General features: G+C 38.1%; 1 protein-coding gene across 6 annotated transcripts in view; it reads right to left on the reverse strand.

Annotated features, from left to right (window-relative positions):
* Positions 1-7343: 7343 nt before the first annotated feature.
* Positions 7344-18597, reverse strand: part of MRTFB (myocardin related transcription factor B) — an 88442-nt gene continuing 77188 nt past the window's right edge. For all 6 annotated transcript variants that reach the window (XM_083799814.1, XM_083799816.1, XM_083799812.1 and 3 more), the window contains 4 exons: positions 16340-16498; positions 15904-16041; positions 14732-14792; positions 7344-12748 (listed from right to left, as the gene is read on the reverse strand). In XM_083799814.1, the coding sequence (XP_083655940.1) occupies positions 12210-12748; positions 14732-14792; positions 15904-16041; positions 16340-16498 (897 nt within the window). In that variant the 3' untranslated portion in view covers positions 7344-12209. The remainder of the gene's footprint in view (positions 12749-14731; positions 14793-15903; positions 16042-16339; positions 16499-18597) is intronic.

Here is an 18597-nt window from a genome sequence, read left to right on the forward strand (position 1 = left end):
GCACGGGAGGATGCAAGCGGCCGGGCCCCTCGGGCGCCGTGAGGGAGTGGCCGGGGGCTGCGGGATCTGAGGGGGTCTGAGGGGACCTGAGGGGGCTCCTGGGACGGTCGCACCTGCCGAGGCCGTGCTGCAACCGTTTAATTTTATTTCCCTCTGCCGGGAGATGGCACTCTTACATTAGTCAGGTTAGAAGCCAGTAGTCGTCCTCGGCCCGAATAGAGGAGCTTGGAGAGGAGGAAGAAAAAGCGGGAGTAAAATGTTCCTCCGCCGAGAAAATAAGCATAAATGCGAGCATTAGCATTATTACATCGTAAATGGCGAATTAAGCGCACTTTGTAGAAATACAGTTTAGGTGCCTGGCGCTTGTACAGTGTAAAAATATAGTGTACAATGCAGAAAAGATGCATCTGTTCCTCGGTGGATGTTTTTCTATCTCCTGGATCTGCGTTAGATATTTCCTAGTGTCAGTGGGACACAAAGCTTTCAGTTTTCTTCTACTGTTAATTGTGGAGAACCTTTTAAACCCCCTGCAAAGCCTTTGCAGGGCAGCCAGGGAGTGTTGGTCCTTTCTGAATGAAAGGAGCTTTGTTCGCTGTCCTGGGGGGATCGGGCCCAGCCACCATTGGTCATCCCTGTCTGGGTGAAAGAAGCGTGTAAATCTGCTAAAAGAGGCACTTTCTCAACTAAAAAGCTGGGATTGACATTGCTAATCTGATGGTGGCCTAAAGCGGGTGTGCCAAAAGGATCCTCACGCTTGTGGGATGTTCTTTGAACTGCAGTCACCAGGCAAGCCTGTGGCCTAAATGTACAACTAAACTTCAGTTTGTTTAGGAATTGCCATGTGTCAGCATCTCCACGATTACTCTATGCACACTTATGTTTCAGCAAATGCAGAGCAATTTGAACTAGTTTCGCTTGCAGTCAATTATGTCTAAACTAATTTAACTTAGCTTCCTGGATAATCAGCCCAGGGTGTGCCCAGTGCTGCACTGGGCAGGCTGTCCCAGGGGTGTTTCATTCTGTTCTTCCAGCCCTTGGGGCAAAGAGCTGATGGTCTGGGCAGCCTGGATGCTGGAGTATATCTGCTAGTCTGTATGTTGCTAGCCTCAAATGACGTCCCCAGCTCTGGACTATGGAAAATGAAGTGCTCATGAAGCCAGGGCAGTACTGTTTTGTCTGTCATTTGATCACTGCAGTGCTTCACGGTGTGATGATGTGTAGGAATTGACATGAAGGCTGCTGTGCTCAGCTCTCACGGCTGCTGCTTCGATGATAACGAATGACTGTGCAGGGGCAATGGTTTTAGCTGATGAAGACGGATTTTTAATAAATCATTTCTGACTGATGTCCTTGCTGTTTCTGGCCTACTGGCTTATTTGAAAATGTGGACTTTTATCTGCTATATTTGCCAGCTGTAACTTGTCATCACAATTCCTGTGAGGCCCCACCTGTGTTTGATTTATTGGTGGTTTTTGTATCTTCTTTGTGAGGTGAGAAGTAATTTTGTGTGCGAGGAATCCAAGAGGAATATTTGAATGACTTGTGAAATTCATGAAGGTTTTATCTCTTTAAATACATTACATTTTTGAAAGTTTATTCAGATGGCATCAGAAATAGCATTTAACTGTAAAGCAACTTCTAATGCTGAAGTTCTTGTGTAACTGTATGGGGAGATGGGACATTCAAGAAGAAATCATAATGATCTTCTCGGTAGACTAAGAAGAAATACTTGATTGGGTTTAAAGAAAGTTCCCGTTCTTCATGAGCATAACTTCCTCGGTGCTTCTAGGAAGAAGAATGTTAGTATCTATCTAAACAAAGTGCTGCTTAAGGACAATTTTTAGGAACAATAGTTTTTTGTGACTTACACCACAGACAATTACACATTTTAAAATTCAAATGAAGTTTTTATGTTGTAGTCTGGGTAGCTCCTAGATATCAATTAAGAAAAGAACACTACCACCCCAAAAACAAGAAAAACAAGCAAGCAAGCAAACAAACAAAACAAAACAACAAAAACAAAACAAACAAATAAACAAAAAAACACAGAAAAGCCACAAAGAAACAGCCCACTTTATTTTTAAAGAGAACCTGGTGGGTTGTGTGGCACTTTTGATATGGTTAATCTAGATCCCTAACATCATTCCCGTGCCTCTTTCTCTATTGGTAACCTTTCAGTGGTGGCAGGATGTACAAACAGATGTGGGGTTTGTCTCCTGTCTGGCTCTGGAATGACAGTGTTGCTGAGCTCACCCTGGCAGTTTTGCAGGGGGCCGGTGCAGACTTAGGCAAAACACAGGCCACGCATTTCTCCCCTGTGGATGGTGATGCCTTAACCAAAACCAGTATGTCTGAAAGCAAGTGAGATCTCTCTTTACAGGAGTCCTTGAGACCAGAGTATTTGACACAGCATTCCTGTGTCAGTGCTTTACCTTCTGGGTTCCTTGGACACTGTGGCTTCGTGACTTTACCCCCTTCAAGAGGGGACTGAGAGTAGGACATCCTAGAACGATGTTCTCAGAATTACCTTTGAGGGCAGGGGGCTTGCTGAGACAGACCTGCTCACATCAGAGATTAATGGAGAGGACTCACATGTGCTTTGGATCTGTCAGATAAGAGATTTCTGATTCTTCAGTCATTCTGCTGTATGTATGGTTTCTGTCTGACTCATCCTCTCCTCTCCTCTCCTCTCCTCTCCTCTCCTCTCCTCTTCTCTTCTCTTCTCTTTTTTCTTGGTGTTCCAATTTATAGCTACAAGGACTTGAGGTGAACGTAGTTGGCAGAGGACCAGATAGATTCTTGGCTACTTACTCCAGTCTTCGTTGTCTGTTATCTCGGGCTATCATATCTTTAGGATAGACAATATTTGATTAATTTTGGAAAGTTCTCCTGTAAAAGGTTTCTGCTCATGTCTCATTTATACTTTTTGGAGGGTTTTGCCCAACACGCTATTGTAGTGTTTCTCAGGATTTTGATACAGGATCTCTTTGGTGACAGATATTATCTAATTTTTGCTTAACTCCAGCTACCTTAATACAGAAGTTAAAAGACTGAATCACTTTATACTTCTGTTTGAAAGTGTCTTTTATGCTGGTCATTACCCTTGTTTGAGCTCTGTGTTGAAAGCCCTTATTATTTATGCTGAATCCTCCTTGGGGAGCTTACTGTTCTGATAAAAGCTGCTTTAAAACACAACCCAAATTTACTAAAGGAAAGTCTTTAGAAGGCTCTGACACTGAAAAGATGTCAGAGATTTTGCCCAAAAAGAGAAAACAGCATTTATTTATTTCTTTATTTTTCCTTCCTAAGCATCATTCATATGAAACGAAGCTGTTGCTTTAAGACAGATCTTTGTTGTCTATTTTAATGTACAAGACTAGGGCTTTCTGAAAATCTCCCTGTTCCAAAGAGACAGGACAACAGTAACACAGTATTTGTGCACCTGTATAACTGTGTTTATACGCTGTGGGGGTGCTGCTATGCTCCTCAGTTACCAATTAGCGGAGGTCAGACTTTGTCCTCGCTTTATAAAAGAATGCTTCTTTACACTATTTTCACTTTTAATCAACAGCAGTTGTCTTGGAGGGATTCAAGAACAATGAAGTGCTATGGCAGAGTGATCCAGCAGTCCCAGTTCTGCAGAGAAGGCTGGAGACTCATTGTCAGGTAACTTGTGGATAAATTTGGTTTTGTCTCCTGTCTTGCTCTAGAATGACAGTATTGCTGAGCTCATGCAACACTTAAAGGGAAAAAAAAAGTTAAATCTTAGATGCTCCTGTAAGGAATGGTCCAGCAATTCGTGCCACTAAGGGATTTGAAGGGTTAACATCGAGGCCTGGGTTTAGGTGAGAAGAGAACAAAGGGATTTCTTCAGAGAAAAACTGCTGACTCTGCACGGACGTGCAGTAACTTCTGACAGCCGGCCAAGAGACCACTAGATAAGGAGGAAGAATATGAGCCTCCCCGTTCGAGCGGCCCCCGAGAGACTAATAGAGACTGATAAGCAGGCGCACCTGGGGGGACTTCGGATTCGGGAAACCAATTATAATAACCCTGCCTCTTCTAGAAGTAGTAATGAATATGTATTAGCCTAGGAGCATAAAAACCAGCCGCCTTACGTAACAGGTGTGCGTCCTGGTGGAGCAGAGACTCCCGGCGCACCCAGCGCTGTTTGCTTGCCTCTATTCATTTAATAAATTGTAAACTTTGATTGTAATCCTATTTGGGACTCAGTCATTTATAACACTCCCCTTTATTTCTTTGGTTCTCTTTTAGGATGTTCTCAATGGGGTTGTAGACTATATTGTGGCGCATGGGGAAATGTGTGCGATTTCTTTACTATCAAGGAAAAAATCCCAACTTGAGACAGCACAAATGTTCTAAGAAATCCATCATTTTTAAGCACCATTTTTATAATACACAACCAGCTAATAGGCAGAAGTAGATAACATTTAAAGTTGTACAGAAGAAAGGTTCTTGTGTTGATGCCATTTGTAGAGCATGGTCTAATATATTCAGTTCTTATTGAAAGCCAGGCTTTAGCTTGTGGAAGAAGTCAATTCAGCATGATCGCAAGCTTCAACAGCCCTCCCCATGTTGGTGTTTACTCTGTAACACTAAAAGGAGCACAGTTTGTGGGGGAGGGTTATGTGTTTATAGCTCTCTGTAACATTATCAAAATACTAAATTGCTAGTTGGGACCCAACAAGAGATTTATCACTGATACACTCTAACTATTATACTACTAATTCTGCAATGCACAAAGGCGTAATGAAAAACTGCTCTTGTTTTCCGATGTTTGTGTTCGGAGTGTGATACCTGAAGGTGAGTTTGTGGCACATACAGCCTAAAAACTTTTAGAGTGATTTAAGTTCATACAGAAAAGGTATTTTACAAGACTTACAGGGCATATTGTTCAGTTTTATGGGTTACTTCTATATTGATAGTAGATGTGGTTGTGTAATAAATCCTAATGTCATCAGCATCAAACAGCCTTTAATAAAGAAAGGGTGGGTGATCTATTATGGGGATTGCCTCCACATGGAAATATCATAGCAAAAAATGAAGCAGCTTCATGATGAAAATAATCGGGTGCAAGTTGAAAAGCTCATAGCACTTTCTCCTGAAGAAATGCATAGGGCTGTTTGTTCTAAAACATAAGCTGTGCAGAATACAAAATGCAAATATGAAATCCCACAATCCAGCACATCTCAAAAACTTTGAAACAATTTAGGAAAGTCATGAATGACAGTTGGTATAGCCCTGTCTACATCACAAATCACTTTCTAATCCTTTCTGTGACTTACCATTTTGAAATATCCCTTATTTTCTCATAGGATAGACTTATGCTTTGTACTTACTTGGGTTTTAGAAATTCTTTTCTGTTGTTCAAGAATTACAGGTAGGTCCTAACCAGAAAAATGGTACAAACACTATTCCATTCTTGTTTAATCCAATATTAGTACTATAAAGTGTCTTGTAGCTGATGAGAACACCCCTGTAAACTTACTTGGGCATTATTTCTGTCAGTGACACTGTGACTCAGTTGGGAGCAGAAGCCTGTGTTACAGGTGAAATACAATCCAGTAATCTGCAGTTATATTTTAACAGCTTTTGACTTAATTCTATGAGGCCTTAAAGGTTCATTTGCATAAGTGAGCAAAATGTTGCAGTAACAGCTGAGGTTACACTAACAGTCAAACACACACAGCAGCCTACCTGGGGAATGTTCATAAGCTTGTCTGGTCTCACAGGCACAGCTTTTTAAGAGACGTAGTGCTGTGGCCTGATCTGAGCAGGTCATTGGAACCAATCCCTCTGCTCCAGGGCAGTGACATGCCCGAGGCAGCAATCATTCACAGCAGGAGTGGGTGCCGATCAAATGCCTCCTTTGTTCTGTATTTTGAGTTGCCCTTTTTCTTCCCTGAAAAACCTCACTTGGAGGAAGCTGTAGGTTTTTCCTTCTTCCTTTTTCACCCTGGCACTGTGAGGCAGAGCAGTATCAGAGTATCGTCTCACTTTTGCTCTAGGTTTTACACCTGACTTAAAGTCAGATTTAAAATGCGTTTAAGATGTGTGGCAGGTTTATGATGCGTGGCCTATTGTTCCCCTCTCTACCAGAAAAGGATGTTGACTAATCCAATATTATCTTCAAGAGGATTTTGCAAGAGACTTGACTCTCAGTGGCTGACAAAAACATGTACTAGAATCATTACCCATACTAATTTTTTCCTAGTCTTACCACAGCTTCCTGACTTTTGATGGATTTTTCTTTTTGATGGGAGGGGTTTAAACTAGTGCTTGTTCAGTGATCTTTTTAGTACTCCCACAAACAGTCAATGGATACATTATGTAATTTTAAAGTCTGCTCTGGTGCTAGACTTTAGAGGACTTACATGAAAGGCTATTTGGCTCATAATGGAAAACAAAAAAAATTAGGAAACATACAAAGTTACTCAATACATCTCTGCAGTTAGTATGCTGTCAGAGCAATTACCACATGGTTACTCTTTGGATAGCCCAGGAAAAGTCATCCATTCCAAACTGTACTTACCTTCTAAAAATTACCGTGTAAATGTTGCAATATTTTTTGAAAGCTTATTTTTTGAAGATTGGATTGAGCCAAACAAAAAGTCATTTTTTAGTGAACTAGTAAATAGATGAAGTTTAGGGGATGGTGAACATCAGGTGCAGGTGCACATCATGCAGGTGCACATCATGAAAGTGAGATGACATTAAGTAAGGACTGTATGGCTCACAAGCTGTGTAAAAGGTCATTGTTTACAATTGTTTTAATTTTTATGAAGCCACTTCATTTCAAATATATTGAAGAATAGCACAGGTCCAATGTATGCATTACATAAGATAGTTTGGAACTCATACATAAATTGGGATTATTTTTTTTATGACAGAAATACTGAATAAAACACTTATTGAAGGTAAAAGAAAGCTTTGCCTATTGCTTTCGTCCTGATCTGTTTGAAGGTAGTTAATAGCTCTATAAATCAGGGTATCTGCATCAGGGTTCTTACCTTACATTTCATTGAGACAAGAATAACAGAGAAGACAGAGAAGGAGTTAACATACTGGTATTGCTTTTTGAAAATAAACAAAAACTTTGGAAGTTCAGGACATCTTTATTCTTACAGATTTTGTCTGACTCTAAAGACAAGCCGTCAGACTTTTGGAGTTTGTCGTCTAAGTCCAGATTTCATTCTCATTCCTTTCTGTGAGAAAGGTACTGGGAAGCATAGTCAAAATGTTTTTGACTCACAAGAATCAAAATTTCAGTAACTATTAAAATGGCATTTTTTGCTTTTATTAAGTAAGCACAGACAACTAAACACAGTTTTCATTTTTTATTTGGGACACTTAGCAAAAATGCTGAAATATCAAACATTTCCTCAGTAGCTACAATATTGCCACTATGTACAAAATATTTGATAAATGTACTACACATATAAAAATACAGTATGCATTACATATATACAGTACAATGTGCAAAACATATGGCATTCAAACATATGGAATTGATTTTAGGGGTGCAAACAGCAAATACAAAGGCATCATGGTTTCTTATAGAAAGGCAATACATAAACTGACGCCCTGATTGCCATAATTCGCATTTAGTAAAGTAGTGCTTAAATGAAGATGGCCCTAGAAACAGGTATCTATCTTCTTCTTTTCACAAAATGAGATGCTAAGACATAATTATGACTATGAAAATAAGAAGAGAAACACCTACTAGGGTTAGCGTTATTTCTACTGCAAGCAGTACTGTGAGGAAAATCCTATCTGGAAAAAAAGCCTGTGCTAGTACTTAATACAAATTTCTCAAACAACAAAAACAAATCTGCACTGTTAAACATCAAAAACAGCTTTGAAAATATCTACATCCTTTATTTTAAAAAAGTATGGGTAACACTTCCGGGATTTACTTTCCTATGCTTCAAAATACAAAGTGCCTCCTTTGGCAATATAAATGGCAATGCTTTGGTTCCTATTTAAATTTTTATATTACTATAATTTAATTTAGACTGTCTTTTGAATATCTGAGCTGTATTTTTTTTTTATAAAAATAGTGTGATTATATAGTTGTTAGCCATTCCCTGCCTCTTAGTGAGAATTTGCTCTCATAGCAAGAATAGCTTTTTTGGCTAGATTTCTAAAAATGCATTCATGCGCTTTTAAGTTATATGTCTATATATTCAGTATTAGACAGTACAGAATGATGTAGGTGTCTCTTTTTTGCACTTTATATTTTTTTTTGTAGCAAATAAAAGGAGTATTTGAGATTATTTCAGGTTTTAATGGATACTCTTTATTGGCCATGTATATACTATATGCAAGTCCATTCCACGTATCTCATGCAAAAGAAAAACTTGTAGTGTGGTCTAGAAATCATCAAAAGGTAATTTAAGAGACCACAAAATAAAGCGATTCGACAAAACGTTTACTAGAGATAAGTGGAAGATCTTTTTTTCCAGTTTTAATAGAATTTGCTGTAAGTTTATAATATACTGAAGATGCAATCCAAGTAATTGTATACATCAGTGAGCTTTATTGTGTTTTGATTACATAATGCCCTTCCAGTTAAATGTATTCTGTGATTGCATTTTCTCTGCCTTGAAAGCAGTTCAACAGCTTGTGCTTGGTTTCCAATTATGGTGCCTATGCTTTTCAGGCAACTGAATGTTTGAGATTATGTAACAGAGAAGTTTAAAGCTGAAACTTCTGTTTTGATCACCTGCTTCCTTACAGATAAACCCTGTTGGTGAATTTAGAAGTACCTTGAAAGGAAATTTCAGCATTGACTGCTTCTAAAAGCTGTGGCCTCAGCTTTTTAACGGGCTGATTCTGCAAGCCCACACTGCTGGATTAGACCCTAAATTTCTGTAAAGAACAACTGCATAAACTGATTTTATTCTCAGATACAACCGCTAAATTTATGACAATGATTCCTTAACTATTTGTAATGTTAAATAAAATTTTGACTGTAAACTTAGTTGCCTTAACTAATGCTGTATGGCACTAAAAGTGCGTAACAAATACCATTTCTGTATTAAATGCAGGATGCTACTCCTCTTGATTAACATTAGCCCTGCAAAACATGGCCAAGCTCTCTCCATGTCTAGAAGTGTAAACACCAACTTTTGAATTTCACACTGATAAAACGGTATTCTTAATTACTTTGTAAGCATTTACTAAGAGCACATTTAATATTACGTCCTCTGTTAGCATATGGAAGCCATTTTATGGCAAATTTAGTGCCAGTGCATTCCTTTGCAACTGTTCTCTTAATGAGAAATATTCAGTTCTGTACAGTCAAACTGCACAGTCATGATTACATTTCTAAGATGTGTTGTATTTGTATTACAAAAATTGTCATGTAAAACATGCACACACAAAAATCTAAGCAAAATCTATTTTTGCCATAACCGGCGTATGTAACTATGGCAAATATATCACATTCCAGAACAAAGTCTAAAGCAAACCATTATATATAAGATTTTAATACACATAACCCTGAAATATACAAAAAAGAAAAAAAATCACACATTCCCTACACTAGAGTATTTGTACTTTAAAAACTAAAATGATCCCTTAATTTTTTTAATTATTATTATTTTTTGCAAATAGACTTTTAGAGTAAGAAAGCTATACTGTACTGGTAACAACACATCTCAGCTGTTTCAGTTTATTTCTGCACATAGATTCCTATGGATTAATTAACATCCTACACTGCCAATGAGGATAGTTTTGTAGCAAGATGACTTTGCCAGTTTTAAGCAATATTTACATGCACATAAAAAATGACAGTACAGTTGCTCTAGGTTAATTTATCCTCTAGCAATAAATTTACTTGCCTCTTATTTAATCAGGAGGCAGGGTCAAAAAGGGGTCATTCTAACCATACATACGTGTATGATGTGTGGTAAATCACACATAATTCATTGACAGTACTGTAGAACAATATAAATTTCATTCAGATTTGTTCCTATCAGACCAAGAGTCTTTAATTCTTATTTTAGTAATAGCTGAGGGCACTTAGTATCTCAGAGTATTAGCTCCCAAGCTAATATGATGAAAAGGAATGCAAAAAGTTGGATCTATTTGTCCAATGTTATTAAAGAATCATATAGCATCAAAATTTAAGGCAGACAGTCCACACATGATATTGTACTCAAGTATAGTAGGCACAGCAAGAATGGATGTATGTCTTTCAGCTTTTGTAGTGAAAATCTTGATAGACTGTTTTTCTGTCCTTAAAGTAAATCCTGGCCAGTAAAACTACTGAAGATATATAATGATTTAAAGTGCAGGTGGCTGATGTGATGCCAGTTTAAACCCTCAATCATTGATATAATTCAGTATTTTATCTGAAGTCAATGGAATTTTCTAACATTGGTAAAACAGACTGCACTGGTTATCTGGAGACACAGAACTTGCAGATAATTCCACGAAATTTTATGACAAAAGTATTTACTTTGATATTAACATGATTTTTTTTTTAATGTGATACAGATTATTAAGCAGTTAAAAGGTACTTTTTGTTTTGGTACTGTTTGATACATATTGTTACTCCAAGAAGTAAGCAAAAGCTTCATGCCATTTCAAATTTTGTTCCTACAGAACTTTGGATTTTGAAGTTTGGTGTTGAGGAAGGCGTTCTGAGATAAGATCAGTTTTCACACTGGAATATGTATTTCCTTTCAATTGTTCATGAAATAGGGGACTGTTTCCTTTTCTCTTAATTTAGAAATTCCCTCATGGAATAATTCAAATTGTATTTGATTATAAGCCTACGTCATCCATGACAACATTTAACAGCTATCACCTGAGATACAACTATGGAATTTTGAAGTATTTTGCTTATACTAGCTTTTTTTTTTTTCCCTGACTGCTTTCATAATAGACTGAGGAACAACAACTCAGGGCTTAAAAGTGTATTTTTACGTGCTGTGCTATGAGTTAAGAACCTTATTTCCACTGTTGTCTATACGTATGAAATATGCCTTCTCATCCCAATACTGCTTATTTGCCTTTTATAGTTGTGTGCTATTTAGGATTCTTACTGAGCAATTTCTGTTTAGCTTCCCTGATGCTATGTAGTGGTAGACAAGGCTATTCAATAGATACAGATTCTGTTAGAAATGATGGTTGTCCTGTCAGTACTGTCCTGCAGCTTGGCCTGATCCTACAAACACCCTTCATTGAGGGCATTGGGACTGTTCTTGCACAGATGTTTGCAGGATCATAGAGCATAACCGCATTAATTAAACTTTTCTACTTCCTCCATATCTTCTAATATGCTGAGATACTGTATTCAATGAACTAACAAATATCCTGAATGACAAATTAAATTAGGATATTTATTATTTTCATTATGGTAATCTGTTGCTTAAAGACCACTGTTCCCCTCTGTTCACAAAAATAAGCTATACAAAGTTGAAAAGAGTATACAAATAACTGTCTGATATACACATTAAAACCTAGCTATTAAATCCAGAGCATTGCAATAGAAAATTCAGTGTTCTCAATATTACCTGGCCTAGCTACAGTGGATTTCTTGCAGTTACACTTAATATCCCTTTGGATGCAGTTAAATTCTTCCCTCATGATTAAAGAATGGGGGAAAAGTTTTAAAAACCACAAAACCAAAATATAAAAAAACTTGAACAAATTTAGAGACTAGAGATATGAAATTTCACTGAACCAGCCAGTGCTTCTACTTGCCTTTGCCCTCACAATTCATTTTGAACCTGGCTCAGGCTATCCACAGGAACAATGAAGTGCAGTGATACCTCACCCTCTCTCAAACGACATCTCACTGGGTCAATATAGACATTTAAGCCTCACTTTTTCTTCTCTAAGATTATCCACATTGTGTTGTTCATTTAAGCATTACAAAGTCAGAGACATAACTTTTCATATTTGTGATGAGTTTCCCATGGGGTACTTCTAATCAGTAAGCATAATCATCCTTTCTTGACTTGTGAAATACAGCTTCCAGAGGGCCCTGATCTGCATTAATGATAGAAGCATAAAGTAATTCACCGTTGTAAACTTGAACATCAATAAGGAATTACTTTCAAGCATTTGTTCTTCCAAACATTGCTATCTTAATTATCTTAACTGCAATCAGAATAGTGTAATAATGGACCTCTGCTGGAAAGAGATTTGCAGGTCATGTTCTCATTGGCTATAGCTTAATCCCAGTGCAACTGCAGGTCTTGTGGATCTAGAAAGTCAGTCGAAAACACGCTGGGGGCAGTAGAACTGAGAGGGGTGAGTCCAGATGAGGAGCTGGGCATTGTAATGTCTAGCCATTCCATATTGTCTAAATTTGTATCAGGAAGGTCAAGAGATAGACAAGAATTATTAGTGGTAAACTGTGGGTCAGATGTTTCCATGGGTGAATGAGAGTGATCTAAAATGCTGGAGTGATTAAGCAGATCATTCTGGAGGTCTTCAATTAAAGAAAATGACTCTCTGTCTTCACTGCTGCTTGTCAATTGAGGAATTTCATTACCTGAAGTTAAAGTTCCATCCAAGAGGGCTTCAAGCTGATTTTCCAGACTTATAGACAAGCTGGTTGTCGGTTCTAAGGACACAGGAGGAGGGGCCATTTGGATTTGGGGTGGGGGGCGGGATATCACTGTGTTCACTGGCATTGTAGTGATATTGGCTGTTACTGGTCTCATTTTAGAAATGGGAGATGGTTCCTCCTTTATTGGAAGGGAAATCTCTGTAATAAAACAAATAAACCAGAATTCAAAAAAAGATAATGACATATACTGTAAAACTTCTACACCTTTTTTGCCCACTTTGAGATGTACCTACAGTAAACTCAATGGAGTAAAACTCATTTTGCTGTTCTGATAGTACAAACACTACGTATACATCAGACTAACCATGCCAGATACTCCGTGAACAACAAAATATTTTAAAACAAATTCTGGAGTTCTGCTTTCAAGTAATACTCCAGCTGATGAGAATACTTGTATCAATGAGAAAAGGAATAGTTCTCTAGATGACAGCTTTACCTCCTTCATGTTTATAGTTCTTCTAACTAGAATAATTATAGAACCATCTACTTCCCCACATAGGAAACAGTATCTGAACCAATTTTCAATTCCATACCTGTTTAATACTGTGTCCACTGTGACGAATTATCTAAGAGATCATTTAATGTGATTAGGATGCTTTCATAACTGATTCTAGAATTTGAAAACTACTCTTCTGTCAAGGAGAGTAATTTAGTGGTAGTAGCAGTAAAAGGAAATAAAGCAAGGTAAGTTCCAATTAATTCTTACATGTGAATGGAGTCCAAAAATAAGATTAGGTCTAGAATGTTTGACAGACAAAAATATGTGAGTAAATCCTCTAGCACAGATGATGTTTCTGCCAACAAAAATGCACTTGACCATATATTTTGTACCTGTTTTCCAAGGAAAACGTACATTTTTTTTATCTGTGTAAGAGCATCAATAAAATGATTGCTCAGTAAAGGCAAAACATTAGGAAATTAACCTTCTCACTCTCCTAGAGTACATTAATAAACTAAACATTTTTCAATGTAGAACTTGCAATGTAAGTGCAATAGCCCTGAATACTTATTTCCTTTTTCATAAAGACAATCAGAAAATGTTCTTGCTTTTTGTGGCAACTTGGCAAATACAGAGCAGTTGTTACCTTAAAATCAAATAGGTTTAGTAATGCCATATTTGAAGCAAATACTTAAATAAGCACGCTAATGTTTCATACATTCTCTGTTTCAGAGGTACAGCTTCTTTGAACTACTGATGCAATGTTTTAATAAGAGCAATGAAAGCATTTGTAAACTTAGTATGAGTTGTTCACTGCGCAAGTCACTTATCTTACGCTGTCACTGTCTACTCCATTTTCTTCAGCTGACTTTGCAATTTGCTTTGAAAAAGAGAAAAATACTTGGATGCTTAGAATATGGCTAAAATCTTCTCACAGCCTACAATCAAATCACTTATGTTCTGGCATTCACTGCTGTCAAAATCTTTACAAGACAGTAGTACAAAACATTAAATTAATTGAATTGCTTCACACCAGAACTTTTCCCAGTATTGTAATGGCATCTTAGTCTACAAAGCCTAATTATGCCTAAAAGCCTCCTGTATAAACTGCAAAGCTACTTTATATATTGCTTTGGTTATTTCACTTCCTTTCTGATAGCTGTCTTGTTTCAACTAACATAGAAAGTTGTTGCTCATTAATGTCTCTATGTAGTTCATACATAACATTTCATTAAATATAACCCTGTGTTACCAGCTCTAAATATCAAAGATACACTACTGGAAAACAAGTAGTATCAACATGCTTTTGCTCTTCCCTTATTCTTTTTATGGTATAATTTCAGTATAATATGGACTTGTGCAACTTTTTCAATCTTTATAAAGTATGTCTCTGCTAATGCAAGGTGCTATTTTAATCACTTGAATACTGTGTGGATTACAGAGAAAGTCTGCCTGGGCTAATTTGCAAGAAAAGAAGTTCCATAGCTGCTTGACTGTATGTGTTTTCGTAAATGTTTTCTTTTATAGGTAATTAACACAAACTTTCAGGAATACTAGCTTCATTCAGATTGGATACCTCCTGTCACTGGCAGAATTCTTTCCTTTCAATCCATTGAATACAGTACTGAGTTTTTATTATGAGGTTTTAAATCTCTCCATCACACAGATGTTACTTGGCTTACCTCCACTCTTGATGAGAATATCAAAAAGATCATCCATCTGCTGACTGTGTGCACTGGAAATCTGTAGTGCAGGAGAAAAGGGTTATTCTTTTACATGCAGTATGAAAGTAGTATTTCTAAGCTGATTGATCCTAGCCTCTCTAAGTAGTACCTAAGTACTAACCTATGATCAAGACCAAAATTCTTCTTATGAAATTGTCAATCTAGATAATAGAGAGTTTGGAGAGACACTTGTAGAATTCCTCTGGTTGGTTTCAGTACAAAGGAATAGGAGAAAAAATATGAAAAGCAACACAAAGTTTTCATGAAGGCAACCTAAAAGAGAGATGCAGAAAACTAGGGATAAGAAGGGGAATTGCTAGCCCTGTTTTGCAGAAGGGAAATATTCGGAATAGCAACTAGACTGGGGGTGCAACCTGAACTGCTTTCTCTAAGAGACAACTTGTGAATAACCATCATATACAATATAGTTTGTATCTGTTTTTTGTTGTTTTTTTTTTCCCCATGCCAATAACATATGAAATGGCATTAGATAGTCATGCTTCTGCCTGAGTGCCTGCCACCACAAAAACAGCACGCAATACTAAGTCAATATGAAAGTATCTCTTTTGGGATAATTCTGAAACGCATGAGGTTAGGGATGCTCATTAGGTTTGTTTGCAACTTTCTTAGAATCTGAAGGATATCACAGTAAACTGACAAAGCACCCTGTAGGATTATTCACCAAGCTCACTAAATAAAGCCTCCTTTCAAGCAAGCACGTTTGTTCAAGTGTGTATATATGTTTCCGTATGTGCGTATAAACACACTCATGCACACATTTTCCTCAAGTTTCCTCAGTTTGGGAAAGTACTTTTCAATGTACTTTCTATGCCTGAAATCTGGGTATCATACATCCTTGAAACAAGTCCACTGAATGACAGTTATTGTTAAGTAGCAATAGCAGCGTTATCCCGATTATATTTATCGTCAGCTTGATAATTTAAGACTTATTTACATGTCTGTTAATTTCGTCAAAAAAACATGAATCCTGCAGTTAAATACAGTTATGAGAATATTAAGAGTACCTTAGAAAATCTTGACGCCAAAGAAAAAACTGCAATAAACAATGACTCTGATAATTCTGAAGAAACAAAATACTTTTAATAAACTAAACAAGCAAAAATAACTACCTCACGGTGAGATGTCTGAATATTGCGGGTCTGTTTTATAGCCTCTTCATAACGGGGGGGATCTTTTGTCTTGGATACTGTGTTGTTGAAGAGAGATTGCTGAACGATATAAGGCTGGGCTTGAGAAGGAGAGCCAGGCTGCATGAAATAATAAAAAAAAAGTCTAAACATACATTTTAATGAAATTGAGATGTATCATGTTGTACAGATTATAGTATTCTGCCATACCAATCTAAATATTTACAAACAACAATAGTATAATATGAGGGATAAAATAAGTTTTTACTTTCTCACACACGATATATAAACATATGTATCATTAAAATATACAATATGTTATTCCTCCTTGAGAGACCTGCAATATATACAGTCACACATTATTTAAAATGATTAATATAAAAGTGAACTTCATGGAGCGCAGTTGGACTGATCTTACCTTACTAGGAGTAGCAGGTCCATTCTGAACAGACGGAGCCTGATTGCTTCCAGTATGAATGTTAGAATTTGATGTTTTATTAATAAAAGACTGTGAAGGTGTTGTAACTGGTGCAGTCTGATAGGAAAACACTGTATTGGATGTGGTAGGTGGAAAAACCTGTAAAGGATTAATATATCAGTCTTAGTATTTTTAATAATCAATAATATTGGGTAAATGGCATTTAATGAAGTTTAAGACTTTTTTTTTTTTTAAATACTTGCTTGCTTAAATTCCCTGTTAAGGGGATGTTATCTGTACCTGTTCTTCCCTCCAGTGGATTAATGTGTAAATCTAGAGCTATTATTCTTTTAAAGAAACTTTGTGCCATGACATGCTTTAGTCATCCCTGATAAGTAAAATATTCTCCTGTGATCTTCCAGGAAGCATTATGTAGTGTAATTTATTTTTTCTGATATACATTCAAAAGAGTATGGAACAGTTTAATACAGTGTGCATAACTTCCCCACTTAGTGGGTAGTCAATACAATGAACCACCTTCTAGCCCGATACAAATGAGAATAGAGTAGTTCAGTTGGAAGGGACCTACAAAGATCACCAAGTCCAATTGCCTGAGCACTTCAGGGCTGACCAAAGGTTCAAGCATGTTCCTGAGGGCATTATCCACGTGCCTCGTGACCACTGACGGCCATGGGGCACCAACCACCCCCCAGGAAGCCCAGCCCAGTGTCTGACTACCCTCCCGGGCAAAGACTATTTTCTGGTGCTCGGTATTACCCTCCCCAGGCACAGCTCTGAGCCATGCCCCGCATCTCATTGCTGGTTCCCAGGACCAGAGACCAGCACCACCCTCTGCGCTTCCCCTCCTCAGGGAGCTGTGGAGCCATGAAGCCACCACTCGGCCTCCTCTCCTCCTGACTGGGCAACCCCTGTGCCCTCAGCCTCTCCTCACAGAACATGCCTTCATGCCTGTATGAGGCAATCTGAGTGCATAAGACTGTTTTAATTCAGTTTCACTCCCGGATACCTTTGTGACAAAGGTGTGACAAATCTGAGATCAGGGATGGAGATAAGGCTAGGAAAAGCTCTGTGGAGTGCAGCCTGAATACCAACTGAGGTCTGCTCTGAGAGGGATTAATGCAGTTTGTTGGCCACGTGGATCACCTGTGTGAAAACTGTTGCCCTTTCTGTGGAGAGGTCTCCTTATTCCTGAATTAACTCAAGAACCAGGGCCATTTGGTAGCTAGAATGCGGAGAGACACCACAAGTATGTAGCAGCAACCAAGTGGAATAATCAGCTGGCTTGCATAAAAAGCTGAGCTGCCTGAGAAAGTCTGGAGGAATTTGAGGGAAACTAATTCTAGAAAACAACTGTTTATGGAGGTGATCGTTATTAGGAAGACTAACTTCACTAAAAAATGTTAAATTAACAAACAGCATTACTCACAGTTCATTAGCTGGAATGGCCCAGGCTGCTTGCTGAAACACCTAAGGCTCAGGAACGCAAACAGCAATCAGGTAGAACTAATACTGAATGCATATTACAACTGTCCTGATCTATTGTACTGCATTGCTGTTTTCCATTCTGACGTAAAAAATCATGCAATTACACTGTCTGGTTTCCTGTGTAAGGAACTGCAGTAGATGTGAGCAGATCAGCAGGACAGGCTGGCTGCTCAGCTCCAGCACCACCAGATGCAGGCTGAAGCCTGCTGGAGCGATCCAGCACGGTGTTCTCCACGGTAACTGCACTGAATGGGGAAAGACCAGAGGGCACAACTCCTGGCTATCTCCTGCAATCACTTCCACGAAGTCCTTCACAGCAAGGGAAGCAAACTGCCAGTCTCTGGCACAAGTATGTGCCTGAGGATGACTGGAAAATTTCTACAGGGGAGCTGTCAAATTACCAAAATACGGTTAGCCCCTTACCAAATCCCAGACAGGTTGGAGGAAATCTGCTTTTTGGATATGTGTCAGTCAGTTTTGGCTTCAGTAGGGTAACCTCACTGCCCATTAAACAGCTTTACCCGGCAGCCTGCAGAATGATGATGCTCATTTAGCTGTGTTCCCCTTTACTAGCAAGCTGTCTAGAGAGTGGCAGTTATATAACTTACCATCAAAATTATCCTTTTCATTTTGAAATTTTAATAGTTTCTAAATTATCTTTCTTTGGGGCAGACTGGAAAACCTTGTTCTCTTAAGTCATGGAAGCCATAGAGACCACAGCACTGATAAGGAAGCCAAACCAATCTCTTGGT

Source organism: Anser anser (assembly GCF_964211835.1).
Source record: "Anser anser genome assembly, chromosome: 15".
Lineage (NCBI taxonomy): Eukaryota > Metazoa > Chordata > Aves > Anseriformes > Anatidae > Anser > Anser anser.